Consider the following 20,934-nt stretch of genomic DNA (forward strand, 5'->3'; position numbering starts at 1 on the left):
TGCGCCCCCCGCACTGCCTGAGTGTGCCCTCCCCGCCCGGACGCGCCCCACCCGGCCTGGCCTCGCCTCTGGGCTCCCCGCGGCTCCGGGGTGCCCCGCCAGGCGCAAACCTCCAGTACAGGAGCTGCCGCCCCCACGGAGACCGCAACCCACGGCGCGGCCGGACGCGAGGGGTGGGGGGCAGTGGCCGGACCGCATAGCCGCCTACGGTGTCCCCTGCGGGGAAGTAAACCCAAAAGGCAGGAGGCCGCTGGTAACCTGGTGCCCCACCCTGGCCCGGGGAGGCGCGCCCTCTCAGCTTGGTGGAGCTGAATTCTGTATCAACCCGGTGCGAAGCTGGGAGTGGGGCATCCAGCCTCATGACGAGTCAGATGGAGGACGAGGTGGACGTGGAAACACTGTTGAAAGGAGCAAAGTGAAGTTGCGGAGGCGTAGGCCAAGGTGTAGAGAAGAGCACCTAAACGGTGACATCAACGGAATAAGGAATCCCGACTGGCTGCCGCTGGCACACGGGAGCTGCTAAATAATTACTCTCTCAGTTCTATTTCACAAATGAAAAAGAACAGAGAATGAGTGATGGCAGCTAGAGATGTAAGCATGGATAGTGTGTGTATCTTAATACGATATTCAGGAAGGCTGAATGAATTAGGATTCATTCCGTTAAAAGGAGAAGAGGCAAGTGTGTTAAAAAACAAACACCATTACAACAAATTACCTGATTTGGTTGCAATATTTTCTACGAATTTAATACAGATAGAAATAAAAGGGCGAGAAAGGTTTAAAAATTCTCCTTTCAAGAATATTAATACTGCTTATGTGCTTGATAAATGGAAGCTTTTAGATATTATACAAGCATTCTGCTTGCATTATCTAATTTAAATCTACAATTCCAAATGCGTTAGTATCCTCCCCATTTTGCAAATGAAGATTTTGCAGTTCTAAGAAGAAAAGCAACTTGCTCCTGGCAGAAGGATTCCAACCTCAGTCCCACTCCAGCAGCACCTGCCACCAGCTGACCCCAGAGCCCCAGCACCCACCCAGCAGACTGGCTCTCTGGGCAGCGCTCACTTATCCAGTTCAGTCTGAGTTTGGGACATTGGTAGCTTTTCACAGATATACTCACATTTTCTTGGAATCAATTTTGTGAATACAAATTCAGAATTGGAAGAGACTCAAAACAGAATGTTTACTCCAAGCCCTTCGTAATATAGAAGAGGAAACTGAGGCCCACAGAAGGGGTATTTAGGACGGCTCCACCAGGGTGGAGGGGTGTCTGTCCCTTGGAAACAGAATGGGTCATTTCCTTGACTTCCCTTTGCTTGTGCTTCCTCCCCACGCCCTGTTTGCATTCAGATTCCGTGCCACAGATTACCTGCCAGGCACAGGTGACTCTAACATTGCTTCTTTTCCTTGAAAGCCTTCAAAATGCTTAACATATGAGTTCCCGGGTTCAAGAACCCAGCCCCCCAATCCTGTTCAGATTTCTGGGATGCACTACTCAGCCAGGTCGGTACCTCTCCCAATCCAGGCAAACAGGGGCTAATCCCATAGGTTTCCATGGCCGCCTATCCTAGATCACCTATCCTTGATCAAGCTACATTAGCACCGCATAAATAATTCCTATGTGACACTGATCAGATCTTACCCAGAGATCTGTATTCAACAGGATCACAGCTTAAGAGAAGAAATGAGAGGAAGAAAGGCAGCATTAATAAGTGGTTATAAGGTAGAACCTCTAAGAGAAGCTTAAAGAAACTGTTTTTCACTTGGAGAAAAGACTGAAATTGAAATTAACAGATCTTCAAGACCGTGCATATGGGATAATAAGCAGGATATGGCCCTAATCTCTAAGGCCAGAAAACGTTTAGGAAAGGAGTTGTATTTGCATTAGAGATGAAGGGAGAAAGATCTAATTTACGGCAAAGCTTCTCTTAAAAATAGTTACAAAACACCTGATTCCTAGTACTCATCCATGAGAAATACATAAGAATGCTCATATATGTATGTGTGCCCAAGACAGTGGTGGGGCTTAGGCCACCCCATTAGGGAATCATCTACTCCATGCAAGCTAGTCTAATAGGCCCAAAAGGACAGAAAATGCAAACAGACAAATAGAAGAGACAGTTGTTGTCCTCAAGGTATTTACTATTCAACCTCAAAGGTAAATCATGAAAATAAAAGGCAATCAAAGCCATGAATGCCACTCATGAACAAGTACAGAATGATGCATTTTAAATTAGATAGGTTAATAGATAAGATGAACTTGATCTAGAAGAATATGGAATTAAGAAACGACTGGTCTAGGGTTAGACCTCTTGGAAGAAATCAGGTTTTTTTAAATTAATTAATTTATGGCTGTGATGGATCTTTGTTGCTGGCCCAGCCTTTCTCTAGTTGCAGCACTCGGGTTTCTCATTAGTTGCATCTCCAGAGCTCTAGGGCAAAAGGACTCAGTAGTTGTGCCACATGGGCTGAGTTGCCCCTGCAGCATGTGGAATCTTCCCAGACCAGGGATAGAACCCACGTCCTCAGCACTAGCAGGTGGATTCTTAACCATTGGACCACCAGGAAAATCCAGAAATCAGTTTTGAAGGAGAGGAAGGAATGACTGAAAGGAAAGAAGAGGACATTCAGGAAAGGGCAGTGGCACTTGTGATCATTAAGAGCCAAGTTGGATGACCTAGTAAAGGTGGGGGGAGCCCGAATATTGTCTGATGTGGTCTCCTCACTCAAACCTTATGATGTATACACAACCATCTTCATTTTATGAATGAGGAGCTGAGGTTCAGAGTTTGTGAGGGAGTTGCAGGAGCAGGAGTTGGAATCCAGGCCTGCTTGCATGCGTGTGTGCATGCTCAGTTGTCTCCAACTTTTTCCAACCCTATGGGCTGTAGCCCACCAGGCTCCTCTGTCCATGGGATTTTCTACAAGAATGCTGGAGGAGATTGCCATTTTCTCCTCCAGGGGCTCTTCCTGACCCTGGGACCAAACCCATGTCTCCTGCATTGCAGGTAGATTCTTTACCGCTGAGCCATCGGGGAAGACTCCATAATAATCCAGCTTCTTGGTGAGTAATTCTTAAGGCAAGCATGCTGGGCTGTTAACTTCTGTTCAAGTCACTGGTTTTTCTCTCCAAATCCAGGAGACTCTTGTTATCTTCATCTTGGGCTTTTAAGCTTCATACTCTCTTTGACTAATCATTTCCCCAACTGGTTGGCATCAGCCTGACTCCTATGGTTGATTTATTGAAGAGGTTAGCAACTCCACCAGATTTCACCCATATGCAGGAAGGAAAGAAGCATGCCTGTCTTTCAAGCTTCTGATCAGGGCAGGACACATTTGGAGATTCAATTAGAGCCACTCAACAATGCTATGAATACTGGCTATTGATTAAAAATGGGAATGTCAAGTTACCTTTGCCCTAAAAATAAGCTCATTACAAGGCACTTCAGAGAGATTCAAGCTCTAAAGACCTTGCTTTGATGACTTTGACAGGGTAGGAAAAAGTAGCAGAATTAGTTACAAAGAGTATTTTCCCTTCAAGTCAGAGACTAAAGGCTGTGGGAAACTTTTTATAAACAGAAAGACCTTTGCAGACAGAAAGACACACATATATAAATATATTTCTGAATATGGATGATAACATGTTTACTGATAAATGAGCTTTATTTCCATCCCAGTGTCTATTTGGAAGAAATTAGTGGCTTAAAGAGACTGTTGGAAGATACTAGTTCAGTGAATGTTCAGTAAAGGGGGCAGAGTTCTACTCTTAATACTCAAGCAACGCTCCTGACACACCTGTCAGCTTTCTGTATTAGTCCACCCACACTCAGCTGTCTCTCTTGGTCAAGATAGCACCCTAATGATGCCTGATATATAGCCAAGGGTCGATAGCCAAAGAAAGCAAGAAGGTATATAGCCACTTGCATTTTAATAACTTGTATTCTTAGTTTCTGCAAAATGACAAATTCATTCTGTTATGGTTATAGCTAACAAAATGGTATTTAACTCCCACTCTCACCTTAGGACTGGGTTTCCTTGATGGGCTCAGAGGTGAAGAATCTGCCTGCAATGAAGGAAACTCCAGAAGACTTGGGTTTAATCCCTGGGTTGGAAAGATTCCCCAGGAAGAAGACAGTGGAGGAAATGGCAACCCACTCCAGTTTTCTTGCTTGGGGAATTTCATGGACAGAGGTCCTGGTGGGCTACAGTCCATGGGGTCACAAAAGAGACACATCTGAGCATGCATGCATATGCGTACTTTTATTTAGTACACATTCAGTACCATTTTCCAATTTCCTCGCCTTGGTTGCCCCAAACAAAAAAGATTACATTCATTGATATCTACAAATTTATAAAACCACTTCAAGATACTGCTGGTGTGGAGGTGGGTGTGTGCGTGTGGGGGGATGGGTGAGTGTGATAACCCTTCATATATTGACTCAACAAGTGTTTCTGAGAACCTGCTAAATGCCAGACACTATGTCAAGTGCTCAAGATGTGAGAAAAAAAAAAAAAGATTCCTGTCCTTATGGAGCTTTATTCTAGTGGGGAGGCACCAGGGGGACAAAACTAAATATAGAAATAAACAAAATATTACTATATATAAAATAAACAAACAACAAGGTCCTATTGCATAGCACCAGGAACTATATTAAATATCTTGTAATGACCTATAGTGGAAAAGAATATGAAAAAAATCACTTTTCTGTACACCAGAAATGAACACAACATTATAAGCCAATTATACCTCAATAAAAATAAATAAATAAAAGTTAAAAAAACCCACAAATATATAATGTGTTAGAAAGGAATAAGGACTATGAACACAAAACCTGAAACGGGGTGAAAGGTTGAGAGTACAGCCAGCCTGTGGGCAGCCATCCAAGGTCAGGAGGCAGGTGACACTGTTAAGCAGGGTAGTCAGTGGAGGACTCATTGAAAAGGTGTGATTTAAGCCCAGACCTGAAGGGGGTGAGGATTTCAAGCAGATACCTAAGGGAAGAGAGTTTCTGGCAGAGAGAAATGCAAAGAACTAAAGCCCTCAGGTGTTTGCATATTAGAGAAATAACAAGGAGACCAGTATGATCAAAGATGAAGCAAGCTGGTGAATTCCCCATTGGTACTGGGGAATATTTAGGACTCAGCACTCTCACTGCTAAGGACTTGAGTTCCATCCTGGTCAAGGAACTAAGATCCCATAAGCCATGTGGCATGCCGCCCACCCCCCACCCCCCAAAAAAAAAGAAGCAAGGGGGCAATCGAGTGAATAAGGTTGACTTTCTGATCACAAGGGTGTTTTTCAAACATTTTATGAAGCTCAGAGTGAAGATAACTGACCCTTTAAAGGAATTTATGTCATGTAACTATAGACACAAGACAATTAAGTTAAAGGAGTAATAAAACAGGATTTATCCATAAATTTAAAAAAATTTAGAAAGAGAAACATAGTCATGGCTGTTACTTTCTACCACACACTCTTCAAAAACTTTGGCGGGAAAAAAACTGTGCTTTAAATATCATCTTTGGCCTGCAGACTTCTTGAGAGCCGAAGATATGTCTTTGTGGCAAAATAAAGCACGTAGCATAATACCCGCATTGGTGACAGGGCTAGTGAATGAGCATTCAAATATATGTGAGTTAATACACATCTAAGTATTTCTGTTTCTTGTTGAATATGGGTTTTTGTATCTCATTCCCAACACAGTTCCAACAAACCCATGCCATTCCTTTGAATTCCTTTGCAGTGATCTGGAATGTTCCTGTTGGACTTTCTCATTTTGCAATTCACGTCTCTGTGCAGTATAACCAACTTGGTTCCTTACATATCCCTTCCTGGCCAGGAGTACAGCATTCTTTAGAGATTCCACGGGGGCTCTTTCTTCACATTGAATTCTTCCCACTAGTTACCCAAGCTTCTTAATGGTTGAAATGTTTTCTGTCATATTTAAATGATTTTGATATCAGTTTCATACCTGCTTCCATTCCATTTGATTACTACCATGAAGGTATTTTTGAGATTCATACCCAGAAGCATACACATCTTTTAGATTCTCAGTCCCATGAGGTATTTTCCAGATGTCTTTCTGGTGGGAAACTCAGCTCCCACCAGTTGTCCCTGCTTTAAAATGGCTTTGATGAATGACCTACAGGAGCCATGCTTGTCCCTGAATCATCACATATCACCCGAGGTGGGAAAAATCAAGCTTCTCTGCTGTTGCTCCATCCCTGCCCTATATGAAGAGACTGCGTGCTCAGTCACTTCAGTGGTGTCCCTCTTTGCAACCCTATGGACTATAGCCCTCCAGGCTCCTCTGTCCATGGGATTCTCCAGGCAATGATACAAGATGGGTTGCCATGCCCTCCTCCAGGGGATTTTCCCAACCCAGGGATCGAACCCATGTCTCCTGCATTGCAGGCAGATTCTTTACTCACCTGGGAAGCCTATATGAAGAAATTAAGTACAGGCACAGTTCTGCTATTTCATTCTTCAAGTCCTAAGAACACACGTACACTTTGACCGTTCAACAGTCCACGGTGTGAACTGGGGCCTCACTCTACTTCACTTCATTGGTGACACCTCCGAAAGCAGCGTGGTGGCACCTTGTGCCCAGTGCATCCTGGGTGCATGACAGCCAAGTACCAACTCAAAGTTGGCTACTTCACAAGCTGGGTGTCCTAGAACCTACAAGAGGAACGTCCTCTGCCTTTTCCTGAACAGAGCACCATGTTCATTTGTGCCCTTTAGCACAAGCCAGACATTGCATCTTTTTCTTTTTTTCAAAATGCCATTGTACAGCTCACCTATTCCCTGTCTTGCTATTCTAATTATATAAATTACCCTGCCACAGTTAACTCATACTTATTAAAGAAGTACATAATGGACATTACTACTACTAGAAAACCACTCAAGTTGGGATATCAGCACCACCTTCATATACCATCATAGTATAACTTATATTGCTGTTTTATCAGGTTACTAATGAAACAGAAATGTTTATTACTAGCTCTCTCTCCCCCAACCAGTGCCTTTCTATTCCCTATATGCGACCTACGACCAACTGGCATTGCTTTGTGCCCTGGAAGCACCAGGCAGCAGGAACAGATGAAATCAGCAGTCTTTTCTTCTCATCTGGCAGGAGTTTTTTTTTCTGTCTTGAGTAAAGGATCTCTTTACCACCCAGGATTCCTAGCAGTACTGTTCTTAACCCCAGAACACACATCCCGACTCTGCTGGGGCGTGGGGGGTTTCCCCACAAGCAGAAACTCATCTCACCACCCCTCTCCTCACTCTTCAAGGCCTGGAGGTGGGGCAGCGGGGAGGCAGGATGGAGTGCCAGTCGAGAGGATTACCCTTCCCCTACTCCATCCTCTCTTCTCCTGTCACCCATTTCTGACCGGCTGTCGATCCTATCAGGGGTCCATAAAGCCAGGAGGACTCTGGCCCAGGAGAGGGGGGTAGGGGTTAGGCAAACAGGCCAGGGAGGCAGCTGGTTGAAATTTAACCACAATATTCTTGGTCTCTATTGTTTTGAGTGAGGCCCAATATTTCCACAGCAGGATTATGGGATCTGATTAACCACGTTAGACAACAATGCTGAGCTGGGATGGGCTTCCCCTTCCAGCTGCCAATATGAAAAAGTAAATACGACACCCAAGTTTCAGAAGGGACTTCCAGCAGCCCCCCAAACCTCACTCCCCAGTTCTGACCCCAAAGTGACAGGAGGGAGGAAGAGTGTGGCACTGCGTACTTCTCTAAATCCTGGCCCCCGGCCCAGCAAGACAAGTAACCTGGCACAGTATTCCCAGGTGAGTCAATGGCTGTGCGCGCCCCACACCCTGGAGTTCTTCCAGTGCTCCTTCCGGGTTCCCCTAGGCTGGCCCAGATTCTCAGGAACCCATGGGAGTTAGGTGCTGAGAGGCTGGCACTCACTCAGAGGGTCCAGAAGTATAGAAAGCACACAAATCGGTTGGATTCCAGGACAGAGAGACTGAGAGCAGGTAGGATTCCACAGCTGAGAAGAGGCTGAGCCTTTTCTAGAATGTTTTGGTGCTATCTCATGACTTCCCACGAGACAGGGTAAAAAAGAGACCCCAGAATTGAGGGAAAGCATTGAGGTCACCATAAACAAAGTCTCAGGAGACAGTATTCCTTGATGGGTCTGGGCTGGGAGACAGAGGATAGGTGGGCTTCTAGATTCTCAGGTAGAGATGGATTCCCTAGGGTACCTCCCCATCACAGACAAGCTACTTTACACCCTCCCCTCTCTGAATGTTTCCCCTCAGGGTAGGATCTTCTGAAGCTCTGTCCAAGAGAACCTGGAAGAAAGTTAGAGCATGAAGAAGCCCTTGACATGAATACCCTGCGGCAACTTACAGGAGGGCACAGCAGCTGGGGAAAACCCTCCCTCCACAACGTGGGCTCCCTTAATCTGGCACTTCTCTGTATCTAAGTGCCTAGTAGGATCCACTACAGTTCTACAAGTCCATACATTTACTCATGTTGGTAACAGGGACTAGGAAGCAAAGGTCTTGAGCTCTGAGTTTGGTGGCTTCCTTGTAGAAAGTCACCTGCTCCTTTTGAACTATTTCTTCTTCAGGAAAATTAAAAGACAGAAAAATATTTCTGGGTAGAGCTCAGAAAAGCACATCATGATTGTATGAAAACCCAGTTAACAAAAAGCAGCACCCTTTAGTAGTGTATTACCAGCACAGTGCTATTTTTTGATTTAGCATTAAAAACTGACCCTGTTCTCAAAGTTATACTCTTGAGTATAACCCAACGTAAGGATGGAAACAAAAAGCCCATAGGAAATATGTATATAAATGCTGATTACATTAATAGCACAGAGAGGAGGTGGCAAGAACAGATAAAATGAGCTTACCACGTCACGAGGAAGGTTAATTAAGAGGATTTTAGGTTTCCCCAATACTCTGTGGAGCAAATCCCCTTAGCTTTGTAAATAGGAGGAAATGAAGGACAGAATGATTGAAAAGAAGGAAATGCCCCCGATGACAATGTCAAGTGTTATTCACTCAGTCATGTCCAACTCATTGTGATCCCATGGACTGTAGCCCGCCAGGGTCCTCTGTCCATGGGATTCTCCAGGCAAGAATACTGTCAAGAACGAGACCAAATCTAGGTGGCATGGCCTTTCCCATTCCCATTCCCATCATCTCTTAGGGAATGACACCCAGGCTCCTGCTTATCTCCCAGCCGACCAGGGCGGAGGAGATCAGGAGGTTTATGTGAACAGGAAGGCAAGAAAAGGGAATTCAAATGGACCACAGGACAAAATTTAAAAAGCACTGTGCTGAATGTTCAGGAGACTTGAAGGAAGGCAAGAAAAGGGAATTCAAATGGACCACAGGACAAAATTTAAAAAGCACTGTGCTGAATGTTCCGGAGACTTGAGTGTCTCTTCCTCCCCCAAGTGCTCCCTGAAGGTGAACCGCATCAGACCCGTGGAAGGATACAGTCCAAGAGGAACAGGTTCTTTCCAGTCCAGAATACAGGAGCTCAGATCTCACTCTCTGCCACCTTACACCCTAGGGACTCTGGGATTCAGTGGGCAGAGACTAGAAGCTCCTTCCTCCCTTTTCCCTAACTTTACTACCCTTTGGAGACCGTCTTTGATCTGGAGGTTGGTTGAACGGTGACAGAACAGAGAATGATCCTCGTGGGGTTTTCTGGGCTCTGGCTCGGGCTCTGCCTTTGGGGGGCTGCTGGGGAAGCCCTCAGTGAAGCTGGAGGAGAGGAGGTGCTGCCCAGCTGCAGTGCTAAGGGATGAAGATTTGTCTCCCAGCAAAGAGCTGGTCTGTCTGGGCTGACTGTGGGGGAGGGGTGAACCACCAGCAAGGCCAAGAAGGCCTTGCAGCCTAGGTGGCGCTATTTCTCTACTTTTTAGGTCAAGTTCCTGCAGGAACTTCCTCGAGGTCCCTAGTCCTGCTCCTGGTTTGCTGGCTTGCTGCTGTAAACCACCTTATATTATTTTTTTTTCTAAAAATACTCCAAAGCAATTGAAAGAGTCCCTTCTCCCACCAGCCAGCCCTGGCCCCAGCCCCGGCCCCGGGGAGAGGGCGGGTAGGCGGGGAGGTGGGCCACTGCTTTATTAAACACAGGGAAAACTAATATTTACGGAATAAAATTTATGGAGCAGCCACGAGAATTCGACCCTTTTATGTGCATGCGGAGTGGGGGTTGGGCCAGGCTGGGGGCCTCAGGGAGGGGCCCAAGCCAGGGGGCAGGGCTGGAATACAGCCTGGCTAGGCCAATTTGTCAAGGCAGGGGTTTCCCTGGAGTTACCCTGGGATGAATGATTTTCAAACACCACCCCTTGCTTTGGGGGGCAAGGGCTTCAGGGCAAGAATGCCTGAGGCAGAGCCACGGGGAGCAATGTTTCTCTAAGGATGTGCCTTTGGGCAGTAGTCCCATGGGGGCAGCAAGCTTTGGGGATACAAGGGGCAGTGGGCAGGGAAGTCATTAGGCATATTCTCATTTAACCTTTTTAAAAAGTTACACATTCTTTTGAGAGCATGAAAAAAAAATATGCTCTTAGGATTTTATTAATAATTTTAGGGGATTCACAAGCCCCTGATCCCCCCTCTGATTAAAAAATGCCTTCTCTTGAGACTGTGCTTTTAGGGCAGAGGGATTACCTAGAGTGAAGAACCCTTATTTTCTTTCAATTTGCTGGGGAAGTCTCTCCATTTTCCATGTGGTCTCATACCTTGAAATCTGTCTCTCTATACTATGCCAAGAGAAACTAAACAACAAAGTGAGTCATCTGATAGATTGTTTTTACATAGTTCCCTATGTACTTCAATGACAGTCACCACCAGGGCACAGACGGGGGCACTGGCCTGGAGGTAAAGAAACTTATCAGCAGCAACTGGGAATGAGCCATGGTGGAGCTTTCAGACTCTGCCAGCAGGTGAAGGCCTGGGGTAAGTCCTGGAGTCTGCCAAGGCTCCTCCCTTGAAGAGCTAATATGCTCAGTTGCTCAGTCAGGTCCAACTCTTTGCAATCCCATGGACTGTGGCCTGCCAGTTACCTCTGTCCATGGGAGTTTTTTTTTTTTTTCCCCAGGCAAGAATACTGGAGTGGGTTGTCATTTCCTACTCCAAGGGATCCTCCCAACCGAGGAATCAAACCAGTGTCTTCCACCTTGCAGGCAGATTCTTTACCACTGGGGCATTGGGAAAGCCCTGAAGAGCTAACTGGGAGTAGTAACAACATCCTCTTAAAAATAGGTAGGGTCACAGGAAAAAAATAGTCACAGCTGAAGACAGAAAAGAATGACTTTACATCCTTCCTGGAAAATGTTTTCAGTGAGGTATATAATAAGGCAGCTCAGAACTCAACAGTCTGGGTTCAAATTCTGGCTGCTACTTATTAGCTGTGTGACCTCTAATAGGGGGGTTTCCCAGGTGGCACAAATGCAAGAGAACCCACCTGCCAATGCAGGAGAAAAAACAGAGGCAGGTTGGATCCCTGGGTTGGGAAGATCCCCTGGAGAAGGAAATAGCAACCCACTCCAGTATTCTTGCCTGGGAAATTATGGACAGAGGAGCCTGGCAGGCCACAGTCTATGCGATCACAAGAGTCAGACACACTTATTGACTGAACCACCGTTGCCACTTAGTAGAGTAGCTGGTACACATTAACTGCTTAATAGATGGTAACTGTTTATTGTTGTTATTACAATCATCATTATTTTATTATTACTTGGATGGTCCTCTTTCTCCCAAGACTTGACATGGGGGCAGAAACACCAGTCTTATGTTTCTCTCTCAGTGCCAAGAGAGACGATGTGACTGAGGAGGCCTTTGACCAGCATGAGTAAATAAACCAGAAAAGGCCTCTGTGGGTTCTGCCCCGACCCCTTCCTCTACCTAACAGCTCCCAGTGAATGTCTGAGTTCTACTCTCCTTCCTGTCTCTCCAAGGTAAAGATTCAGATGGTATTACCTATAGAGGAAAACCTAGCAGAGAAGGCCAAAGAGCTTTATGAATGCTGGTCTGTTAAATCTTTTTGTTGTTGTTGTTTTTTGTTTTTTTTTTGGCTGAGCCATGTAGCTTGTAGAATCTTAGTTCCTCAACCAGGGATTGAACCTGGGGTTGTGGCAGTGAGAGCACGTAGTCCTGACCACTGAACCACCAGGGAAGCTCCAAATTTTGCTAGATTTGTCCAAAAAGTGGACCTTCTAACTGAGAAAGTCTATCTCATACAGGCTTTATATCTTTTCCTGCTGAGCACTATTCATTCTATACGTCAGTTCGGTTGGTCCCAGAGAACCGTGGCCATTTCCTATTCCCAGTCTTCCTATGTTTTCTAGTTCTTCTATTTACTCTATCTGAAGTGAAGGATGGGAGAGCAAAATTCTTTTTTCTCCCACTCCAGGAAACTAACTTGGCCCTAAGGCTCACAGTTCTTTGTCATTTCAATCCCATGTTGTGGTTTAACCTGTTGTCTATGCCTCAGAAATAGATAAAAAACACCCCGTATCAAGCTGGACCAAGAAGCACAGAAGCCACAGGGCACAAGACTATGGAGAGAGGTTTCAAGATCAGTGCTCCCCAGTGGAGACTTAGCACAAGCCACAGAAGAGAAGCATAAAAAGAATCCTGAAGGATTGGACAAGGGCCTTGACTTCATCCAGAGACATTAGTGGGCTGGGATCCAGTAATGGGTTGGTTATATGTTCCACAGATAAGCAATCTCAAAAGCAGGAGTGTGAGTGCTTTTTATTCTGTGCTAGAGAAGAGTGTCTCTGAGAAGCATCTGGGAGTAGCTAAGGACTCTAGAAAGATAGGCAAGACTTCCTTAGTATGTTGTGCCTTTTTGCTGATCTGCCCCATATACCTAAAGTCCATGATAGATCCTAAGTCTAGAGAACCTTCCCTAAAAGAAAGGAGGGTGTGGGACTCCCAGAAACTGTCTTTCACTCAGACAAGGAAGGCCAGTGCCCAGTGGATTGGAGCCAGGATTCCCTTGTTAACAGTAGCCATGCCTGTCAACATGAGCTTTAGTTATCTGGCCCTTACAGTGGAGTCTCTGACTGTATAACTCTGTGTCAAAGATGCTGCTGCCACAGGAGCTCCTTCCAAGGTAAGACTAGGAAACTACTCTCCAAGTCCATCCTCAGCAGTTGAGATGGTGACAAGTTAACTGAAAAGCCCCCTTAGCTTCTTCCTCTTGACTTTCAACAGCTGAGGTCTCTGCATAGGGCCTGAAGAAACCTAGAAAAAAAAGAAATCCAAGTTAATAGAGGTTTTGAACAGTTGCACTTAAGTTAGGAAAAGAATTTCCTTGCTCCCATGGCTCTGGCTAAGAAGGGTGACTGACACGGGGGTTTTGATGTCCATGGCAGGCTGTGAATGCGATGGAAGAGTCTATGTAGGAGAGGCACGCTGTATCCCTTCTCCCCTAGGGAACCACTTCATAGACCATCACTGGAAGTGCAATAAGGCTGAAAGGGAGCCAAGGTCCATCATTCGGAAGAACTGCAGAGAGATGACAGCAAGGGAACACAGAAAAGACCATGACTCTCCATCTAGAAATCCACAATCCACAATTTGGACGCCAGGTCACAAATATCCCCCCATGTTGGGTTAAGGCAGGGTCAACTAGGTGACAATTCCAGGGACCACCAGCTTGGGAGCTATAGATGCAGATTCTCCTGACTGGTTTTTGTTTTTTTTTAATTAATTCGTTTATCTGGCTGTGCAAGGTCTTAGTTACAGTACACAGGGTCTTCATTGCGGCACATAGGATCTTTAGCTGCAGCCTGTGGCATCTTTTAGTTACAGCAAGCGGGGTCTTCAGTTGCAGCATGCAAACTCTTAGCTGCAGGATGTAGGATCTAGTTCTCTGATCAGGGATCTAACCTGGGCCCCCTGCATTTGGAGCGAGAAGTCTTAGCCACTGGCCCACCAAGAAATTCCCCAGACACTCTCAACTCCTGAAATGCTATCTAGGAAGCTGCTCATGACTTACTGTGGGCTCTGTCTCAGGTCCTGGGAGGGATGGTGTTGAGGAGACCGGCTCTTCTACCTGGTTCAAAAGTTGGTTATCAGTTATATGTGAGAAAGCACTGCTTGAGGTCTGGGGATCTCCTGAAACCAGAAAGATCAAAGGAAGATAGTAATAAATGCCTTCTTCTTACCAGGAAGGCATTAGCATTTACCAAGCATTCTGATAAAGGCCTGGCCTTGGTTGTTGTGGTTGTTTAGTCACTAAGTCATGTCTGACTCTTTGCAACCCCGTGGACTATAGCATCCCAGGCCCCTCTGTCCAAGCCTTGGTACTAGTATGCAAACAGACACAAATTCACTTCCAATTAACTTTTGGAAAGCTGTTTCTACTGTGAAGATTCCTCAGGCCAATTGTAACCACGTAGGACAAGAGTCTCTGTGACTCAAAACAGCTAACTGTTCTCCGTATTGCCTGCCACATCTCAGGTAGGGAGATTAACTTTTTTTCCCGGTTCTCTAATTCTCCATTGGGTGGCATCACTGATTCAATAGGCATGAACTTGGGCAAACTCCAGGAGACGGTGAGGGACAGGGAAGCCTGCTGTGCTGCAGTCTATGACGTTGCACGTGAAGAGTTAGACACAACTTGGTGACTGAACAACAACAAAATTCTCCTAGGCATGTAGACTAGTCCTAATAAACTTTCTATAGTGACAGAATGAATATTTGTGATTTGCGCTGTCCAATCTGGTAGCCACTGGCCATATGTGGCTATTGAGTACCTGAAATGTGCAAATGAGATGAGCTTTTCATTTTATTTAATTTTTATTTATTTGAATTTAAATGGTCACTATTGCCTAGAGCTACCATAATGGACAGCACAAACCTAGACCCTAACTCTAACCCCAGGGGGACCAATACCTCTAGAGCTACGTACCAGCATCATGATGCCTCTGTCCCACCTGGATCGCTTGTCTGGTGACTGCCATATACATACTCTGCAGATTTGTGGCGAAGGGTCTTCCATCACCAACACTGCATGCCTCTGGTAGTTTCTACAGGGGAGAGGAGATGTTATCATGGGTTACATGGGATTGCTAGAGAAAAACTCGATATCCCACTGGCAGAACTGGCATTAATCCCAAAAGTTTATATATAGAAGTTAGATTCAATATGGGGCTTCCCTAGTGGCTCAGTTCAGTTCAGTCACTCAGTCCTGTCTGACTCTTTGTAACCCCGGGGCCTGCAGCACGCCAGGCTTCCCTGTCCATCACCAAATCCCAGAGCTTGCTCAAACTCATGTCCATCAAATTGGTAATGCCATCCAACCATCTCATCCTCTGTCGTCCCCTTCTCCTTCTGCCTTCAACCTTTCCCAGCATCAGGGTCTTTGCTAATAAGTAAGTTCTTCGAATCAGGTAGCCAAAGTATTGGAGTTTCAGCATCAGCACCACTCCTTTCAATGAACATTCAGGACTGATTTCCTTTAGGATTGACTGGTTTGATCCCCTTGCAGTCCAAGGGACTCTCAAGAGTCTTCTCCAACACCATAGTTCAAAAGCCTCAATTCTTCGTTGCTCAGCTTTCTTTAAAAGTCCAACTTTCACATCGACACGTGACTACTGGAAAAACCATAGCTTTGACTAGGTGGACCTTTGTTGGCAAAGCAATGTCTCTGCTTTTTAATATGCTATCTACACTGGTCATAGCTCAGATGGTAAAGCTATGGCTCAGATGGTAAAGAATCCTTCTCCAATGCAGAAGACCAGAATTCGATCCCTGGGTCAGGAATATCCCCTGGAGAAGGGAGTGGTTTACCCATTCTTCTATTCTTGCCTGGAGAATTCCACAGACAGAGGAACTCGGTGGGCTACAGTCCATGGGGTTGCAGAGTTGGAAATGACTGAGCAACTAACACACTAGATCCAATACATAGCCAAACCCGTTGGGACTGATATGAAGACCTCTTGGGAGGTCATCTCTTCTGAAAGGCAATTCCAAACAAATATTTTTATTTCTCTCAATACTTACATCTGTTATGCCTCCCCATGAATACCTCATAAGTTTGTAGGTTCTCTCCTCCAAAAGGATAACCTTTTAGAGAACTTTCTTAGAAAATCACATGCTTTAAATTATCCCTGAGTTGTAGATTACTATTCTATTTATACGTATCTGGCTGCATCTGGTCTTAGCTGTCATGCGGGATCTCCCATGGTAGTGCATGGACTCTAGCTGTGGCGCACAGCGGCTCAGCAGTTGCAGTGCACAGGCTCCACTGCTGCATGCCATGCAGGATCTTAGTTCCCTGACCAGGGATGGAACCCACATCCCCTGCATTGCAAGGAAGACTGTTAATCACTGGACTGCCAAGGAAGTTCCCAGACTACTATTTTAATCAAATTTACTCCGAAACTTCTACAGTGGAGAGAGAAAAAGGATGAAATCAAGGAAAGGGGAAAGAGAGCAAAATGGAAATGACAGACTGAAAGAAAAAATAAATTATGGAGCAATGATGTTCAGTCAAAGGAGATGGGAGAAACAAAGTTTACAAAGTTTGGAGGCTTGCCTGCCATTTTACATTACTTATGCAATCCTATTGTGCTTTACTATAATCCATGAACTCACAATAGGGGTGATATTCCCACCCAGGGCAGAGAAAATTTGCTCTTGGTGGGAGGGGTAAAAAAAATCTTACTCTTTTAATGTATATGGCACAGATACACAAATAGTACATAAACAGAGTTTTGGTATACCTGTGGTATTAAAGTTTTCTTAGGGGGGATAATTAGGGGAAAATGTCTTAAAAGGTTCCTCTGGAAGTTGATAATGAAAAAAAGTTGAGAAACCCTGCCATAATCACACCATATTTATCTGTTTCCTTCATTATGGAAGGAACTATGAGTTTACATTCACAGCAAAATGTTTTGCCTAGTTCAAGTTTCATACACTTGGCTGAACTGAGTTTAAGTAATGGCTGAAAACTGAAGAAAGTGCAATCAAAATGAGATGAAAGAGTATGGTGTCCAGTGGACCTAAACCTGGCAGTACTTTAGGATCTTGGAAAGGGGCCAGAGCCACTTCATCTGTCCCTGTGCATGCAGACTGTCGTGGTTCCCAGCCAGGTTAGCAGGTCTCAAAGGAAAGCCCTGCCAGCAGCTCACATGGGAATGAACCCAAGAATCCTGGATTGCTCCCATCTCACATCGAGGGCACTTCTGTTGTGCTATAAAAGCATGCATTTCTGCAAACCCACGGTGGAAGAAGGATGGGAGAGAGAAAGTGGGAGAGGCAGTGAAGTAGTTGCTAAACCATGGTCAAGATTACACAGCTCTTTCCCCCAATTATGGTGGTAGCTGAAAAACTGGTTGATTCCAGGAAAGATTTCTACTCCATAGATTTCTATTCCAACCCAACTTGCAAAAGAACTGTGTCAGTCTTGAACTTTCACTGGAAACCACAGACAGTGAATCAAGAGCCCTGAGTGCAGGCTTTGCTTCCAGCAGCAATCACATTCAGAGTGTAATGTCCTCTTCAGCAGCATTCCCTAAGGAATGAACTGAAACAGGTTGTGGACTTCTGCCTCACCTCATTCTCCTTCCTAAGTTCAGCTCTCCAACACCCAAGCCATCTCCTCCAGCAGAAAGTCCTCTATGCCGTGGCCAGAGAGCCCAGACAGCAGAGAGACAAACAGCTGTTCTCTGTCTTCACATCTCATGTCTCCGGGATGTCCCTTCATGCTGCTCAGGAAGCATGGCCTCTCTTAGAGTCACCCACACATGGCTGGGTGGGCACTGTGCTGTCTGTACAAAAAAGCCAGCTGGAATCTAGGTAGTCCACGGGGGCATCCCCTCCTGCCGTTTCTACGGAACTAAACAGACTCATACAATTTCCAGAGTGACCTTTAACCAATGCATGTATTTAGTCTCAAAATAAAGTGCCAGAAATAAAAGGCTGTTCAAGCTATTGCTGTCCTGGAACTAAGTCCAAATCCAGAACCTGTATCTTAGCCCTTCCTCCCATCCTTTCCCTTCTCAGAGAGATCTGATCCTGCAGCTGCTGCCAAAGGTCATCCCATCTGAGTATCCCTTCTCAGAAAAGCACTAGGAAGAGAAACATATTTACTATGTGCTAGACACTGTTCTAGAGCTTCCCTGGTGGCTCAGCTGGTAAAGCATCTGTCTGTAATGTGGGAGACCCTGGTTCGATCCCTGGGTTGGGAAGATCCCCTGGAGAAGGAAATGGCAACCCACTCCAGTACTCTTGCCTGGAGAATCCCCACAAACAGAGGAGCCTGGCGGGCTACAGTCCATGGTGTCACAAAGAGTTGGACACGACAGAGCAACTAAGCACAGCACAGACACTGTTCTAAGTATTTAAATGTTCAACCCATTTTGTCTTATTCACTGCTATCTTCCTGGCACCTAGAACAATCTGGCTCACAGGAGTGGCTCAGTAACTACGTGTGAGTGAATGGACATGGTGGGCATGAGGATGACCCTACCCTGCTGAGCAGTTACCCAGTCACAGCTAGTAACTGGTGGGAACAGGATTAGAATCCAGACCATGAGGCCTCAGGGCCCTCACATGTTAACAACTACCCTAGGGACCTCTCTGAAGCATAGAATTTTAGTTCAATGGACAATACAACCTTCCCTAGGATTACAGGTCCTTAATTCTTGGCATCACAGATCATCTGTATATAGTCCCTTCCAGCTCAGAAACAAGATCCCTTGGGGGACAAGGAAAAGAAAAAAGCGAGCAGATAACAAGGAGGCAACTGGCTCTACCTGGAACCCTCAGAAAGCTGAAGGGTCATACCCATAATCCTGTTCTATCTGTTCCCCATCATCACGAATTCCTTGGGCATCATTCTCAGAATATGTGAGGGAAGAGGTGGTGAGGCCTGAGCCTGGGAAGGAGAAACATTATTTCCCTGGGCAGGACAATGGTAGGGGTGAGCTGGGGCAAGCAGCAGAGATCAAAGGGAGAAGCTGGAGTCAGGACTAAGAAAAGCAAACAGCAGTGCCTCCTGCTATAGTACACTTGAGCCAGGAGCAAGGTGTACCAGCCACAAGCGGGTCACTGCCCAGAATGGAGAGGGGAAGAAGAGCCAGGTCAGTCTACTGTATAATGTGTTCATCTGATTAACCCAGAATCAATCCTACTTGGCAAAAAGGCTGCTTAGATTCTATCATGAGCCAGTTACTACAGGACTCGGGGAGGGGAAGTGGATGCACCAGTCCTTCCTGCCTCAGAACAGGACAGAGTTAGTACAAAGATAAATAAGTCAGAAGCCCCGCCTCCAAGAGTTTACAGTCACACATAGGAAAGAGGCAGATTCAGGTATCCCCCACTTTTTGTAAATTTGCTTTCTGCCACTTTGCTTTTGGCTTCTCCAGTGGCTCAGAGGTAAAGAGTCCACCTCCAAGTCAGGAGACATGGAAATGCAGGTTTGATCCCTGGGTTGGGAAGATCCCCTGGAGGAGGAAACGGCAACTCACTCCAGTTTTCTTGGGAATTCTCATGGACAGAGGAGCCTGGTGGGCTACAGTCCATAGGGTCGCAAAGAGTTGGACATGATTCAGCAACTAAACAACAACTTTGCTTTTAGGAAAAGCCTACATTAGTACTTGTTTTTGCTAACTAGAAAAAATCCAAAAAAGATTTTCACTTTTATGTAGAAAGGTAAGTACTTCTTCACTTTACACCATTTCAGCTTATGAAAGGTTTCATAGGAATGCTCTCACTTTCAGATAGAAGAAGGAACCTGTATGTGTTTTTGTTTTTGTTTTTTCAGCCATTATGCTATAAGGGAGTTATAAACAAAGAGCAATAAGAACCCAGCAAAGAAGAAAGGGACAAAGTCTCACTGAGAGTCTTGCAAAACACTTCGGAGGTGATGGCATTAAGCCTTTGCAAGGTTAGAGTTTGTGGTGGAAGCCTCTGCAAGGTTAGAGTTTGTAGTGGAAGCCTCTGCAAGGTCAGACTTTGTAGTGGAAGTCTTTGATGTACAAAGGTGTGAAAAGATAGGCCAGGTGGGCATGTGCGTAGTCATTTCGTTGTGTCCGACTCTTAGCGACCCCATGGACTGTAGCCCACCAGGCTCCTCTGTCCATGGGATTCTCTGGGCAAGAATACTGGAGTAGGTTGCCATTTCCTTCTCCAGGAGATCTTCCCAACTCAGGGATTGAATCTGTGTCTCTCGCATCTCTTGCATTGGCAGGTGGATTCTTTACCATCTGAGCCTCCAGGGAAGCCCATAGGTGGGAATATCTGATGGGAAATGAGACTGGACAGCTAATTCATGACCACCAAACTGCAAAGGACTTCATTTTCTGAATTAAGGATATGCCCATAAGGAACTGCTTTTGCTTCATAAAGTGGCTTTCTCTGCTACACAACTACTTGCTGAGGCTTCCCTGACTTCAAACTGTTACTGATACAGCATAATATAGCATTACAGGTGTCATGTTGAGTAATCAGGCATTTCCTCTAGGTTTGCATTTCTAGGTTTTCTGCTACACTAGAACCTCTTCACTACTTCCTGCTAGTACTGTGACTAAGAGCCACATCACACTCTAGTCCCAAGAGCTCTGTCACTCTCTCACCTCGAGCCCACCAGGACTTTGGCCCCTGCTTTATGGCCATATCAAAAGCGTTAGGAAAACAAAAGTCACAGAAATCAAAAAGGGCATTTGATCACCCCTTCTTGTCCTTCTGGCGGCTCCTTTTGGTTGTTAGGCCCCAAACTTCCCTCCTGTTTAACAATAACTCCCACCTTCACTGAGTCTAAAACTCACTCCCAGTGGTCTGGAAATTCTAAGACTCCCTTCTACCCCCTGACCCCAACAGGATGTTGGAGCCATCCCAGTTGCCACTTCCAATCAGAAACAAAAGGTCTGATCCGACCCCCAGACCTCATGCCCATTTCATCTACTCTTTCCTCTGAGGCTGCTT

General features: G+C 45.6%; 1 protein-coding gene across 4 annotated transcripts in view; it reads right to left on the reverse strand.

Moving 5' to 3' along the window:
- Nucleotides 1–11,668: 11,668 nt before the first annotated feature.
- The window catches only part of NHEJ1 (non-homologous end joining factor 1), a 90,306-nt gene continuing 81,040 nt past the window's right edge, over nt 11,669–20,934 (reverse strand). For 2 of the 4 annotated variants that reach the window (XM_069578373.1, XM_069578374.1), the window contains exons 6-8: nt 14,915–15,032; nt 14,000–14,118; nt 11,669–13,242 (exon numbers count right to left, since the gene is read on the reverse strand). In XM_069578373.1, the coding sequence (XP_069434474.1) occupies nt 13,168–13,242; nt 14,000–14,118; nt 14,915–15,032 (312 nt within the window). In that variant the 3' untranslated portion in view covers nt 11,669–13,167. The remainder of the gene's footprint in view (nt 13,243–13,999; nt 14,119–14,914; nt 15,033–20,934) is intronic. The other 2 variants (XM_069578375.1, XM_069578376.1) reach the window with 1 other exon arrangement.

The sequence above is a fragment of the Ovis canadensis genome, chromosome 2, assembly GCF_042477335.2.
Source record: "Ovis canadensis isolate MfBH-ARS-UI-01 breed Bighorn chromosome 2, ARS-UI_OviCan_v2, whole genome shotgun sequence".
NCBI classification, from domain to species: domain Eukaryota; kingdom Metazoa; phylum Chordata; class Mammalia; order Artiodactyla; family Bovidae; genus Ovis; species Ovis canadensis.